Source organism: Zonotrichia leucophrys, unplaced genomic scaffold, assembly GCF_028769735.1.
Source record: "Zonotrichia leucophrys gambelii isolate GWCS_2022_RI unplaced genomic scaffold, RI_Zleu_2.0 Scaffold_75_219274, whole genome shotgun sequence".
NCBI lineage: Eukaryota > Metazoa > Chordata > Aves > Passeriformes > Passerellidae > Zonotrichia > Zonotrichia leucophrys.
Window position 1 is genome coordinate 109,637 of NW_026992280.1, and position 16,134 is coordinate 125,770.

At 55.0% G+C, this 16,134-nt stretch overlaps 1 protein-coding gene across 1 annotated transcript in view; it reads left to right on the forward strand.

The window, feature by feature from the left end:
- LOC135460651 (cleavage and polyadenylation specificity factor subunit 1-like) overlaps positions 1–16,134 on the forward strand; it is a 117,083-nt gene that overhangs the window by 98,077 nt on the left and 2,872 nt on the right. The window contains 7 exon segments of the mRNA XM_064737557.1: positions 1,222–1,288; positions 5,141–5,188; positions 5,297–5,452; positions 10,733–10,741; positions 10,744–10,861; positions 14,906–15,003; positions 15,006–15,043. Of these exon segments, the coding sequence (XP_064593627.1) occupies positions 1,222–1,288; positions 5,141–5,188; positions 5,297–5,452; positions 10,733–10,741; positions 10,744–10,861; positions 14,906–15,003; positions 15,006–15,043 (534 nt within the window).

The window sequence follows — 16,134 nt, forward strand, 5'->3', positions numbered from 1 at the left end:
ACAGTGACGGTGACACAGTGACACAGTGACACAGTGACAGTGACACAGTGACAGTGACACAGTGACACAGTGACAGTGACACAGTGACAGTGACAGTGACACAGTGACGGTGACAGTGACAGTGACACAGTGACAGTGACAGTGACAGTGACACAGTGACAGTGATGGTGACAGTGACACGGTGACACAGTGACACGGTGACAGTGACAGTGGCTGACACAGTGACACAGTTACGGTGACACAGTGATGGTGACGGTGACAGTGACAGGGGTGACAGTGATGGTGACGGTGACAGTGTCGGTGTCAGTGACAGTGACACAGTGACAGTGACACAGTGACACAGTGACAGTGACACAGTGACAGTGACACAGTGACGGTGACAGTGACGGTGACACAGTGACAGTGACACAGTGACAGTGACAGTGACACAGTGACAGTGACACAGTGACACAGTGACAGTGACACAGTGACAGTGACAGTGACACAGCGACAGTGACACAGTGACACAGTGACACAGTGACAGTGACACAGTGACAGTGTGACACAGTGAACAGTGAAAACAGTGACAGTGACCACAGTGACCAGTGACAGTGACACAGTGACAGGAGGTGACAGTGACACAGTGACAGTGACACAGTGACAGTGACACAGTGACAGTGACAGTGACACAGTGACAGTGACACAGTGACAGTGACAATAACAGTGACAGTGACAGTGACACAGTGACAGTGACAATGACAGTGACACAGTGACAGTGACAATGACAGTGACACAGTGACACAGTGACGTGACACAGTGACGTGACGGTGACAGTGACCAGTGACAGTGACAGTGATGGTGAGTGACACGTGACAGTGACAGTGACAGTGACAGTGACAGTGACACAGTGACAGTGACACGTGACAGTGATAGTGACAGTGACACGTGAGGTGACAGTGACACAGTGAACAGTGAAGGGACAGTGACACAGTGAACAGTGACACAGTGACAGGACATGACGTGACAGTGACACAGTGACAATGACAGGACAGTATGGACAGTACAGTGACAGTGACGGTGACACGGGACAGTGTTGGTGATGGTGACAGTGGCTGGTGACAGCGATGGTGACAGTGACAGTGACAGACAGTGACAGTGACAGTGATGTGCTGACAGTGACACAGTGACAGTGACACAGTGACAGTGTCGGTGTCAGTGACGGTGACAGGGGTGTCCCCTTAGGACGCCAAGCCGCTGGAGGTTTACAGCGTGGACTTCATGGTGGACGGGAGCCAGCTGGGATTCCTGGGTACGGCCCGGCCGGCGCGGGGCGGGGTGGGGCTTGGTTGGGTTTGGTGGGTTGGGTGGGTTTGGTTGGGTTGGTTGAGCAGGTTGGGTTTGGTTGAGGTTGGGTTTGAGTTTGAGTGCTTTACTTGGGTTTGGGTTAGGTTGGGTTGGGTTTGGTGGGTTTGGTGGTTGGTTGGGTTTGTTGAGGTTGGTGGGTTTGGTTGAGGTTGGGTGGGTTTGGTTGAGTTGGGTTGGGTTTGAGTTGAGTTGGGTTGGGTTTGTTGGGTTGGGTTGGGTTTGTTGGGTTGGGTTTGTTGGGTTTTGGTTGGGTTTGTTGAGGTTGTGGTTGGGTTTGGTTGAGGGTTTGGTTGGGTTTGGTTGAGGTTGGGTTGGGTTTGGTTGAGCATAGTTGGGTTTGGTTGGCCTTGGGTTGGGTTTGGTTGAGTTTGGATGGGTTTGGTTGAGGTTGGGTTGGGTTTGGTTGAGGTTGGGTGGGTTTGGATGAGTTGAGTTGGGTTTAGTTGAGTTTGGGTGGGTTTGGTTGAGTTTGGGTTGGGTTTGGTTGAGTTTGGGTTGGGTTTGGTTGGGTTTGGTTGAGGTTGGGTTGGGTTTGGTTGGGTTGGGTTGGGTTTGGTTGAGTTTGGGTGGGTTTAGTTGAGGTTGGGTTGAGTTTGAGTTGAATTTAGTTGGGTTTGGTTGAGTTTGGGTTGGGTTTGGTTGAGTTTGGGTGGGTTTGGTTGAGTTTGGGTTGGGTTTGGTTGAGTTTGGGTTGGGTTTGGTTGAGGTTGGGTTGGGTTTGGTTGGGTTTGGTTGGCCTTGGGTTGGGTTTGGTTGAGTTTGGGTTGGGTTTGGTTGGGTTTGGATGGGTTTGGTTGAGGTTGGGGGGTTTGGTTGAGTTTGAAGGGTTTGGTTGGTGTTGGGCTTGGTGAGGTTGGGTTGGGTTTGGTTGAGGTTGAGTTGGGTTTGGTTGGCTTGGTTGGGTTTGGGTTGGGTTGGGTTGGGTTGGGTTGGGGTGGTTTGGTGAGATGTTGATTTGGTTGAGTTTGGTGGTTTGTTGGATGTTGGGTTTGGTTGAGTTTGGGTTGGGTTTGGTTGAGGTTTTGGTTGGGTTTGGTTGAGCATAGTTGGGTTTGGTTGGGGTTGGGTTGGGTTTGGTTGAGTTTGGGTGGGTTTGGTTGGGTTGGGTTTGGTGGGTTGGGTTTGGATGGGTTGAGTTGGGTTTAGTTGACTTTGGGATGGGTTGGTTGAGTTTGGTTGGGTTTGGGAGGGGTTGGTTGAGTTTGGTTTGGTTCAGTTGGGTTTAGTTGGATTTGGGTTGGGTTTGGTTGGGTTTGGGTTGAGTTGGGTTTTTGTTGAGTTTGGGTTGAATTTAGTTGGGTTTGGATGAGTTTGGGTTGGATTTAGTTGGGGTTGGGTTGAGTTGAGTTAGGTTTGGGTTGGGTTTGGTTGGGTTTGGTTGAGTTTAGTTGGGTTTAGTTGACTTTGGGGAGGATTGGTTGAGTTTGGGTGGGTTCAGTTGAGTTTGGGTGGGTTTGGGTTGGGTTTGGGTGGGTTTGGTTGAGTTTGGGTTGAGTTCAGGTTAATTTTGGCTGGATTTTGCTAAACTTCACACTAAACTTTGGCTAAATTTTGGTCACGTTTGGGTAAATTTGGGTCAAATTCTCTTGAGCTTTGGGTAAATTTGGGTGGATTTGGGGTAAATTTGGGTGAATTTTTGGTTGCCTTCAGATGGATCATTGGGTTGGATTTGGGTTGAATTTAGGCTGAGCTTTGGGTTGAATTTGGGTAAATTTGGGTAAATTTGGGATAAATTTGGGTCAAATTTTATTGAGCTTTGGGTAAACTTGGGTGGATTTGGGGTAAATTTCGGTAAATTTTTGGTTGCCTTCAGATGGAACATTGGGTTGGATTTGGGTTGAATTTGGGTAAATTTGGGTGGATTTGGGGTAAATTTGGGTGAATTTTTGGTTGACTTCAGATGGATCACTGGGTTGAATTTAGGCTGAGCTTTGAGTTGGATTTGGGTTGAATTTGGGTAAATTTGGGTGAATTTTTGGTTGACTTCAGATGGAACATTGAGTTGAATTTAGGCTGAGCTTTGGGTTGGATTTGGGTAAATTTGGGCAAACCTGGGTGCATATGGGTTGGATTTGAGTAAATTCGGGTTGAAATTTGGTGGATTTGGGTTCATTTTGGCCGGATTTTGCTTGACTTCACGCTGAGCTTTGGTTAAATTTTGGACTAATTTGGTCAAATTTACATCAAACTTGATAAAAATTGGGTCCAATACTTCACACTAAGCTTTGGCTAAATTTTGGTCACGTTTGGGTAAATTTGGGTCAAATTATCTTGAGCTTTGGGTAAATTTGGTGGATTTGGGGTAAATTTGGGTGAATTTTTGGTTGACTTCAGATGGATCATTGGGTTGAATTTAGGCTGAGCTTTGGGTTGGATTTGGGTAAATTTGGGTGGATTTGGGGTAAATTTGGGTGAATTTTTGGTTGCCTTCAGATGGAACATTGGGTTGGATTTGGGTTGAATTTAGGCTGAGCTTTGGGTTGGATTTGGGTAAATTTGGGTGGATTTGGGGTAAATTTGGGTGGATTTGGGGTAAATTTGGATGAATTCTTGCTTGACTTCAAATGGGTCATTGAGTTGAATTTAGGCTGAGCTTTGAGTTGAATTTGGGTAAATTTGGGTAAATCTGGGTGCATATGGGTTGGATTTGAGTAAATTCGGGTTGAAATTTGGTGGATTTGGGGTAAATTTGGGTGGATTTTTGGTTGACTTCAGATGGATCACTGGGTTGAATTTAGGCTGAGCTTTGGGTTGGATTTGGGTAAATTTGGGTGGATTTGGGGTAAATTTGGGTGGATTTTTGGTTGACTTCAGATGGATCACTGGGTTGAATTTAAGCTGAGCTTTGAGTTGGATTTGGGTAAATTTGGGCAAACCTGGGTGCATATGGGTTGGATTTGAGTAAATTCGGGTTGAAATTCATGTGGATTTGGGTTCATTTTGGCCGGATTTTGCTTGACTTCACGCTGAGTCTTTGGCTAAATTTTGGTCTAATTTGGTCAATTTACATCAAATTGATAAAATTTGGGTTGAATTTGGGTCCAATACTTCACACTAAGCTTTGGCTAAATTTTGGTCACGTTTGGGTAAATTTGGGTCAAATTATCTTGAGCTTTGGGTAAATTTGGGTGGATTTGGGGTAAATTTGGGTGAATTTTTGGTTGACTTCAGATGGATCATTGGGTTGAATTTAGGCTGAGCTTTGGGTTGGATTTGGGTGAATTTGGGTGGATTTGGGGTAAATTTGGGTGAATTTTTGGTTGACTTCAGATGGATCATTGGCTTGAATTTAGGCTGAGCTTTGAGTTGGATTTGGTAAATTTGGGCAAACGGTGCATATGGTTGGATTTGATAAATTCGGGTTGAAATTTGTGGATTTGGGGTAAATTTGGGTGAATTTTTGGTTGCCTTCAGATGGATCATTGGGTTGAATTTAGGCTGAGCTTTGGGTTGGATTTGGGTTGAATTTGGGTAAATTTGGGTGGATTTGGGGTAAATTTGGGTGAATTTTTGGTTGACTTCAGATGGATCATTGGGTTGGATTTGGGTTGAATTTAAGCTGAGCTTTGAGTTGGATTTGGGTAAATTTGGGTAAATCTGGGTGCATATGGGTTGGATTTGAGTAAATTCGGGTTGAAATTTGATTGATTTTGCTTGGATTTGGGTTCATTTTGGCCGGATTTTGCTTGACTTCACGCTGAGCTTTGGCTAAATTTTGGTCAAATTTGTATCAAACTTGATAAAATTTGGGTCGAATTTGTGTAAATTTGTGTTCACTTCACCCAACTCTCCACAGTGTCGGACCGCGACCGGAACCTGCTGGTGTACATGTACCTGCCTGAAGGTGAGCGGGGCGGGGCCGGGTGACCCCGTGTGACCCCTGGGTGACCCCGGGTGACCCCTGGGTGACCCCTGGGTGACCCCTGGGTGACCCCGTGTGACCCCTCCCCAGCCAAGGAGTCCTTCGGGGGGCTGCGGCTGCTGCGCCGCGCCGATTTCCACGTGGGCGCGCACGTCAACACCTTCTGGCGCACGCCGTGCCGCGGGCACGCCGAGGGGCCCAACCGGCGCAGCAGCACCTGGGAGAACAAGCACATCACCTGGTTCGGTAAGGGCACACCTGGGCACACCTGGGGGCACCTGGGGCACACCTGGGGGCATGGGGATACACCTGGGGACACCTGGGATACACCTGGGAGAACAAGCACATCACCTGGTTCGGTAAGGGCACACCTGGGCACACCTGGGGACACCTGGGATACACCTGGGGACACACCTGGGGACATGGGGACACACCTGGGACACACCTGGGAGAACAAGCACATCACCTGGTTCGGTAAGGGCACACCTGGGCACACCTGGGGCACCTGGGGACATGGGGACACACCTGGGACAACCTGGGATACACCTGGGGGCATGGGGACACACTGGAGAACAAGCACATCACCTGGTTCGGTAAGGACACACCTGGGCACACCTGGGATACACCTGGGGAATGGGGATCACCTGGGAGAAAAGCACATCACCTGGTTCAGTAAGGGCACACTGGGCACACCTGGGGGACCTGGGCACACCTGGATACACCTGGGAGAACAAGCACATCACCTGGTTCGGTAAGTGACACACCTGGGCACACCTGGGGCACGGGGATACACCTGGGATACACCTGGGGACACGGGGACACACCTGGGATACACCTGGGATACACCTGGGACACCTGGGAGAACAGCACATCACCTGGTTCGGTGAGTGACACACCTGGGCACACCTGGGAGAACAAGCACATCACCTGGTTCAGTAAGGGCACACCTGGGGACACCTGGGGGCATGGGGATACACCTGGGGACATGGGGATACACCTGGGAGAACAAGCACATCACCTGGTTCGGTAAGGGCACACCTGGGCACACCTGGGCACACCTGGGATACACCTGGGATACACCTGAGGGACATGGGGATACACCTGGGAGAACAAGCACATCACCTGGTTCGGTGAGTGACACCACCTGGGCACACACTGGGGGCACGGGGACACACCTGGGATACACCTGGGAGAGCAAACACATCACCTGGTTCGGTAAGGACACACCTGGGCACACCTGGGCACACCTGGGCATGGGGACACACCTGGGATACACCTGGGATACACCTGGGAGAACAAGCACATCACCTGGTTCGGTAAGGGCACACCTGGGCACACCTGGGCACACCTGGGATACACCTGGGAGAAAAGCACATCACCTGGTTCGGTAAGGGCACACCTGGGGACACCTGGGCACACCTGGGGCCCTGGGATACACCTGCGGACACTGGGATACACCTGGGAGAACAAGCACATCACCTGGTTCGGTAAGGGCACACCTGGGCACAGGTGGCACACACCTGGGGACACCTGGGATACACCTGGGAGAACAAGCACATCACCTGGTTCGGTAAGGGCACACCTGGGCACACCTGGGGACATGGGGACACACCTGGGGACATGGGGATACACCTGGGAGAACAAGCACATCACCTGGTTCGGTAAGGGCACACCTGGGCACACCTGGGGGCATGGGGACACACCTGGGATACACCTGGGACACACCTGGGAGAACAAGCACATCACCTGGTTCGGTAAGGGCACACCTGGGCACACCTGGGCACACCTGGGGGCACCTGGGGGCATGGGGACACACCTGGGAGAACAAGCACATCACCTGGTTCGGTAAGGGCACACCTGGGCACACCTGGGGACACTGGGGACATGGGACACACCTGGGGACATGGGATACACTGGAGAACAAGCACATCACCTGGTTTGGTAAGGGCACACCTGGGGGCACCTGGGATACACCTGGGATACACCTGGGGCACACTTGGGACACACCTGGGGGCACGGGGACACACCTGGGAGAACAAGCACATCACCTGGTTCGGTAAGGGCACACCTGGGCACACCTGGGCACACTGGGAACACCTGGGGAACAACCTCACCTGGTCGGTAAGGGCACACCTGGGCACATCACCTGGGGACACGTGGGATACACCTGGGACACCTGGGATACACCTGGGAGAACAACACATCACCTGGTGGTAAGGGACACACTGGGCACACCTGGGCACGGGACACACCTGGGAGACACACCTGGAGGACACCTGGGACGGAAGCACATCACCTGGTTCAGTCACGGCACACCTGGGCACACCTGGGGGCACGGGACACACCTGGGACACCTGGGGACACTGGGAGAACAAGCACATCACCTGGTTCGGTAGTGCACACCTGGGCACACCTGGGCACACCTGGAACACTGGACACCTGGGACACACCTGGGACAACACATCACTGTGGTAGGCACACCTGGGCAACTGGGACACCTGGGACACCCTGGAGGACACACCTGGGAACAAGCACACACCTGGCGGAAGGGCACACCTGGGCACACCTGGGGCACACCTGGGATAGCTGGGGCACACCTGGGAACATGGGGAACACCTGGGAGAACAAGCACATCACCTGGTTTGGTAGTGGACACTGGGACACTGGGCTAATGGGATACCTTGGGACACTTGGGAACTGGACGGTGAGGGGACATCTGGGATGAAGCAATCACTTTGGTAAGGACATCTTGGGAACTGGGCACCTGGGGGATACTGGGATCACACCTGGGAGAACATGGGCACATCCCTGGTTGGATTGAGGCGACACTTGGGCACACCTGGGAGGATATCCTGGGAGTAACAGCAATTGGTTTCTAAGGGCACACTGGGACCTGGAGGCACTGGGAACACTGGGGACATCTGGGGTAATGGGATACTGGGAAACACTGGGTCACCTGGGACACCTGGGGAGACATCACTGGTTCGGTGGGAACCTGGGACACCTGGGGACATGTCTGGGACATGGGAGGACATGGGGACACACCTGGGAGAAAAGCACATCACTGGTTGGTGGACACACTGGCACACCTGGGATACTGGGGATGGAATGGGGGGCACATGGGACCACTGGGATTTTGCACTGGGCACATGGGACGGAACTCTGGGACATCACTGGATTGGGTCTGAGGCACTTGGGTACTGGTGCAACTGGGATACACCTGGGATGGGACTGGGATACACCTGGTGGGTCACTGGGGACATGTGGTGGAGGACATCACCTGGGACACTGGACTGGGGATACATGGGACACACCTGGGGATCACCTGGAGACAAGCACATCCTGGTTCGTATGGCCGGACTTGGTTGGGCTGGATTGGGGAATTTGGGAATTGGTTTTGGGACCTGGGATTGGGGGTTGGGAGAAATTATGGTTTGTGGACTGGGCACTGGAATTTGGGAACCTGGATTGGGGATTCTGGGATCTATGGGTTTCTGGGATCTGGGGTCTGGGAATTTGGGTTCTGGAATGTGGGGACAGGAATTTGGGTTGGAATTGGTTATTGGCATTGGGCAATTTCTGTATTGGGATTTGGAACTGGATTTGGGTTTGGGATTTGGGTTCCTGGATTGGGGATTACTGGGATTGGGATTCTGGACAGTTTGGATCTGGAATTGGGTTCCTGGAATTTGGGTGATATCTGGAATGTTTGGTTGTGGGATTGGGATTGGGAAACTTGGGTTTCTGGTGGATCTGGAGACAAGATTTTCGTGGTGAACTTGGGTCCTGGGATTTGGGGGAATTTGGGTGGACTTGGGACTGGGATTCACCTGGGAATTTGGGTTGGGATTTGGGGAATTCTGGTCGTGGAACTGGGCTTTGGTGGGTGGGGTATTGATTGGATTCTGGAACTTGGGAAGTCTGGTTTGGGACATTGGGGCATTTGGGTATTCATGGAATTTGGGGATCTGGGTTTTGGAATATTTGGGGTATGTTGTGGTTCTGGGAAATTGGGTTTGGAATTTGGGAAGGGGAATTTGTTTGTTGGATTGGGATTCATTTGGGGTTGATTGGGGCATTGGGACTAACTGGGAACTTTGGGATCTGGGAGAAGAATTCTGGATTTGGACTGGTGCGAATTTGGGGATTTTGGGATTTCTGGATTTGGGGTTTCTGGATTTGGGATTCTGGGATTTGGTGGTTTGGATTTGGGAGATATTCTGGAATGTTTCTGGTTGGTGTATCTGGGAATCTGGGCATCTGGGACATTGGGGATTTGGGGTTCTGGGATTGGGATTTTGCATTGGGATTTGGCTGGGAGATTTGGGTTTGATTGGGATTTGAATTTTCTGGGATTAGGGGTTGGGATTGGGGAAACTTGGGATACTGGGAATTGGGATCATGGGAATTTGGGACTGGGAATTTGGGGAAGCATGTGTCATTTGGTTGATTTTGGAATTTGGGGTTTTTGGACTTTGAGGTGGGATTTATGGTTTTGGGATTTGGGGTAGAATTTGGGCTGGAATTCGGGGTTTCTGGGATTTGGGGTTTTTGGACTTTGGGGTGGAATTTGGTGTTTCTGGGATGGGGGTGGCAGATTTGGGATTTCTGGGATTTGGGGTTTGGGATTTGGGGTTTTGGCATTGGGGTGAAATTTTGGGGTGGGATTTGAGATTTCTGGAATTTGGAGTTTTGGGATTTGGGGGTTCTGGAATTTGGTGTTTCTGGGATTGGGGTTCTGCAGTTTGGGATTTCTGGAATTTGGAGGTTCTGGAATTTGGGGTGGAATTTAGGATTTTGGGTTTGGGGATTTGGGATTGGGGTGAATTTTGGAGTTTCTGGGATTTGGGGTAAGTTCGGGATTTTTGGGCTTTGGGGTGCTGGGATTGGGGTGGAATTTGGGGTTTGGGATTGGTTGGATTTGGGGTTTTTTGAGATTTGGGGTTTTAGGATTTGGGATTTGGGGGTTTCTGGAATTCAGAGTTTCTGGGATTTGGGGTGGAGTTTGGGGTTTTTGGGATTGGTGGTTCTGGAATTTTGGGATTTGGGATTTTTGGGCTTTGGGATTTGGGGATTTCTGGAATTTGGGTTTTTGGGTTTTGGGATTTCTGGAATTTGGGGTTTCTGTATTTTGGTGTTTCTGGGATTTGGGGTTTGGGTGGAATTTGGGGTTTTTGGGATTTGGGGTTTTTGGGATTTGGGATTTCTGTATTTTGGTGTTTTTGGGATTTGGGTGGAATTTGGGGTTTTTGGGATTTGGTGTTTCTGGGATTTCTGGGATTTGGTGTTTTTGGGATTTGGGGTTTGGGATTTGGGGTGGAATTCGGTGTTTCTGGGATTTGTTGTTTGGGATTTGGTGTTTCTGTATTTTGGTGTTTCTGTATTTTGGTGTTTCTGGGATTTGGGGTTTGGGATTTGGGTGGGATTTGGTATTTCTGTATTTTGGTGTTTCTGGGATTTGGTGTTTGTGTGTTTTTGGGGTGGGATCTGTTGTTTTTGGTTGCGCTGAGTTCCCCGTGCCCGCAGCGACGCTGGACGGGGCCTGGGGCTGCTGCTGCCCATGCAGGAGAAAACCTACAGGAGATTGCTGATGCTGCAGAACGCGCTCAGCTCCGCCCTGCCGCACCTGGCCGGCCTCAACCCCCGGGCATTCAGGTGAGAACACCTGGGGTACACCTGGGCACACCTGGGGTACAGCTGGGATACACCTGGGCACACCTGGGGTACATCTACACACACCTGGGATACACCTGGGCACACCTCAGCTCCGCCCTGCCGCACCTGGCCGGCCTCAACCCCCGGGCATTCAGGTGAGAACACCTGGGCACACCTGGGCACACCTGGGGTACAGCTGGGCACACCTGGGATATACCTGGGCACAGCTGGGTACACCTGGGGAACACCTGGGCACACCTGGGGTACATCTACACACACCTGGGGTACACCTGGGCACACCTGGGTACACCTGGGGTACACCTGGGTACACCTGGGATATACCTGGGTACAGCTGGGTACACCTGGGATATACCTGGGCACACCTCAGCTCCGCCCTGCCGCACCTGGCCGGCCTCAACCCGCGGGCATTCAGGTGAGGGTACACCTGGGCACACCTGGGCACACCTGGGGTACACCTGGGTACACCTGGGATATACCTGGGCACACCTGGGCACACCTGGGTACACCTGGGCACACCTCAGCTCCGCCCTGCCGCACCTGGCCGGCCTCAACCCCAGGGCGTTCAGGTGAGGGCACACCTGGGCACACCTGGGCACACCTGGGGTACACCTGGGTACACCTGGGATATACCTGGGCACAGCTGGGGTACACCTGGGCACACCTCAGCTCCGCCCTGCCGCACCTGGCCGGCCTCAACCCGCGGGCATTCAGGTAAATAACACCTGGGGAACATCTGCACACACCTGGGCACACCTGGGGTACATCTACACACACCTGGGATACACCTGGGCACACCTCAGCTCCGCCCTGCCGCACCTGGCTGGCCTCAAGCCACGGGCCTTCAGGTGAGAACACCTGGGGAACACCTGGGGTACAGCTGGGGTACAGCTGGGCACACCTGGGGAACACCTGGGCACACCTCAGCTCCGCCCTGCCGCACCTGGCCGGCCTCAACCCCCGGGCATTCAGGTGAGGGCACACCTGGGCACACCTGGGCACACCTGGGCGCAGCTGGGGTACACCTGGGTACACCTGGGATACACCTGGGCACAGCTGGGTACACCTGGGATACACCTGGGATATACCTGGGGTACAGCTGGGGTACACCTGGGCACACCTGGGCACACCTCAGCTCCGCCCTGCCGCACCTGGCCGGCCTCAACCCGCGGGCATTCAGGTGAGAACACCTGGGGAACACCTGGGCACACCTGGGCACACCTGGGGACACCTGGGAACACCTGGGCACACCTGGGCACAGCTGGGGTGCACCTGGGCACAGCTGAGCTCCGCCCTGCCGCACCTGGCCGGCCTCAACCCGCGGGCCTTCAGGTGAGAACACCTGGGGTACACCTGGGCACACCTGGGATACACCTGGGATACACCTGGGCACACTTGGGATACACCTGGGCACACCTAGACACACCTGAGCACATCTGGGGCACACCTGGGCACACCTGGGCACACCTCAGCTCCACCCTGCCATACCTGGCCGGCCTCAACCCCCGGGCGTTCAGCTAAATAACACCCGGGTACACCTGGGGCACACCTGGGCTCTGCCCTGCCACACCTGGGTACATCTACACACACCTGGGCACACCTGGGCACAGCTGGGGTGCACCTGGGCACAGCTGAGCTCTGCCATTCCACACCTGGCTGGGCTCAACCCCAGGGCATTCAGGTAGGGACACACCTGTGCCCCTGTCCCCCACCTGTCCCAATGTCCCTCCCCTGTCCCCCCCCTGTCCCTCACCTGTCCCTCACCTGTCCCTCACCTGTCCCTCACCGTCCCACCTGTCCCCCTGTACCTCCCCTGTCCCAATGTCCCTCACCTGTCCCAATGTCCCCTCACCTGTCCCTCACCTGTCCCTCACCTGTCCCCCCACCTGTCCCTCACCTGTCCCAATGTCCTTCACCTGTCCCGGTCCCTCACCTGTCCCTGACCTGTCCCATCCTTCACTTGTCCCACCTGTCCCTCACCTGTCCTTCATCCATCTCTCACCTGTCCCGTTCCTCACCTTTCACCTGTCTCATCTGTTTCACCTGTCCCATCCTTCACGTGTCCTTCACCTGTCCCAATGTCCCTCACCTGTCTCACCTGTCCCCCCGTGCAGGTTGCTGCTGTCTCACCTGTCCTATTGCACATCTGTCCCCCTATCAACTGTCTCACCTGTCCCTCACCTGTCCCACCTGTCCCTCACCTGTCCCAATGTCCCCTCACCTGTCTCACCTGTCCCTCCCCTGTCCCAATGTCCCCTCACCTGTCCCAGTGTCCCCTCACCTGTCCCCAATGTCCCTCACCTGTCCCAGTGTCCCTCCCCTGTCCCTCACCTGTCCCCCACCTGTCCCAATGTCCCCTCACCTGTCCCCCCACCTGTCCCACCTGTCCCAGTGTCCCATCTCCTGTCCTAATGTCCCTCACCTGTCCCCAATGTCCCTCCCCTGTCCCTCACCTGTCCCAGTGTCCCCTCACCTGTCCCAGTGTCCCCAATGTCCCTCCCCTGTCCCTCACCTGCTCCCCTGTCCCACCTGTCCCCCACCTGTCCCTCACCTGTCCCCCTGTCCCAATGTCCCTCACCTGTCCCACCTGTCCCTGTCCCTCACCTGTTCCCCTGTCCCTCTCCTGTCCCTCACCTGTCCCTGTCCCTCACCTGTCCCAATGTCCCCTCCCCTGTCCCAGTGTCCCATCACCTGTCCTAATGTCCCATCACCTGTCCCTCACCTCTCCCACCTCTCCCACCTGTCCCAATGTCCCTCACCTGTCCCCAATGTCCCCTCACCTGTCCCTCACCTGTTCCACTGTCCCCTCACCTGTCCCAGTGTCCCTCACCTGTCCCTCACCTGTCCCAGTGTCCCTCACCTGTCCCAATGTCCCCTCACCTGTCCCAGTGTCCCCTCACCTGTCCCAATGTCCCCTCACCTGTCCCCAATGTCCCCTCACCTGTCCCAATGTCCCTCACCTGTCCCAATGTCCCCTCACCTGTCCCTCACCTGTCCCAGTGTACCCTCACCTGTCCCGATGTCCCCTCACCTGTCGCAATGTCCCCAATGTCCCTCACCTGTCCCAATGTCCCTCACCTGTCCCAATGTCCCCAGTGTCCCTCACCTGTCCCCAATGTCCCCTCACCTGTCCCTCACCTGTCTCACCTGTCCCTCACCTGTCCCACCTGTCCCTCCCCTGTCCCTCACCTGTCCCAATGTCCCCTCCCCTGTCCCTTCACTTGTCCTAATGTCCCTTCACCTGTCCCTTCACCTGTCCCAATGTCCTTCACCTGTCCCAGTGTCCCTCACCTGTCCCCAATGTCCCTCACCTGTTCCAGTGTCCCTCACCTGTCCCACACCTGTCCCTCACCTGTCCCACCTGTCCCAATGTCCCTCCCCTGTGTCTCACCTGTCCCACCTGTCCCTCCCCTGTCCCAATGTCCCTTCACCTGTCCCAATGTCCCTCACCTGTCCCAGTGTCCCCTCACCTGTCCCTCACCTGTCCTATCTCACACCTGTCCCTCACCTGTCCCACCTGTCCCTCCCCTGTCCCAATGTCCCCAATGTCCCCTCACCTGTCCCTCACCTGTCCCAATGTCCCCTCACCTGTCCCACCTGTCCCACCTGTCCCACCTGTCCCAATGTCCCCTCACCTGTCCCACCTGTCCCAATGTCCCCTCACCTGTCCCCAATGTCCCCAATGTCCCTCACCTGTCCCAATGTCCCTCACCTGTCCCCCACCTGTCCCACCTGTTCACCTGTCCCTCACCTGTCCCAATGTCCCTCACCTGTCTCACCTGTCCCAGTGTCCCCTCACCTGTCCCCAATGTCCCCAATGTCCCCTCACCTGACCCAATGTCCCCTCACCTGTTCTATCTCACACCTGTTCCCCTGTCCCTCTCCTGTCCCTCACCTGTCTCACCTGTCCCGGTCCCTCACCTGTCCCTGACCTGTCCCATCCTTCACCTGTCCCTCTCCTGTCCCCCTGTCCCTCACCTGTCCCTCACCTGTCTCACCTGTCCCACCTGTCCCACATGTGCCCAGGCTGCTGCAGTGCGAGCGCCGTTTGCTGCAGAACGCCGTGCGGAACGTTCTGGACGGGGAGCTGCTGGGCAGGTACCTGTACCTGAGCGCCATGGAGAGGCGGAGCTGGCCAAGAAAATCGGCACCACACCCGAGATCGTGAGTGACACACCCGGGCACACCTGGGCACACCTGGGGGCACACCTGGGGACACACCCGGGCACACCTGGGGACACACCTGGGATCGTGAGTGACACACCTGGGGACACTGGGGACACACCTGAGATCGTGAGTGACACACCTGGGCACACCTGGGGACACCTGGGGACACACCTGGGATCGTGAGTGGCACACCCAGGCACACCGGGCACACCTGGGGACATGGGGACACACCCGAGATCGTGAGTGACACACTCGGGCACACCTGGGCACACCTGGGGACATGGGGGCACACCTGGGCACACCTGGGGACATGGGGGCACACCTGAGATTGTGAGTGACACACCTGGGCACACCTGGGGCACACCTGGGCACACCTGGGGACATGGGGACACACCTGGGCACACCTGGGGACACCTGGGGCACACCTGGGACACACCTGGGACACACCTGAGATTGAGTGACACACCCAGGCACACCTGGGCACACCTGGGGACATGGGGACACACCTGGGGACACACCTGGGGATACACCTGAGATTGTGAGTGACACACCCAGGCACACCTGGGCACACCTGGGGACATGGGGACACACCTGGGCACACCTGGGGACATACCCGGGCATACCTGAGATCGTGAGTGACACACCTGGGCACACCTGGGCACACCTGGGGACATGGGGGATACACCTGGGCACACCTGGGGACACACCTGGGCACACCTGGGCACACCTGGGGACGTCTGTGACACACCTGGGGCACACCTGGGCACACCTGGGGACACACCTGGGCACACCTGGGATCGTGAGTGACACACCTGGGGATACCTGGGCACACCTGGGGACACACCTGGGGACACACCTGGGACACACCTGGGCACAGCTGGGCACACCTGGGCACACCTGAGGGTGAGTGACACACCTGGGCACACCTGGGCACACCTGGGGACATGGGGACACACCCGAGATCGTGAGTGACACACCCGGGCACACCTGGGCACACCTGGGCACACCTGGGCACACCTGGGGACATGGGGGCACACCTGGGCACACCTGGGGCACACCCGGGCACACCTGGGCACACCTGGGCACAC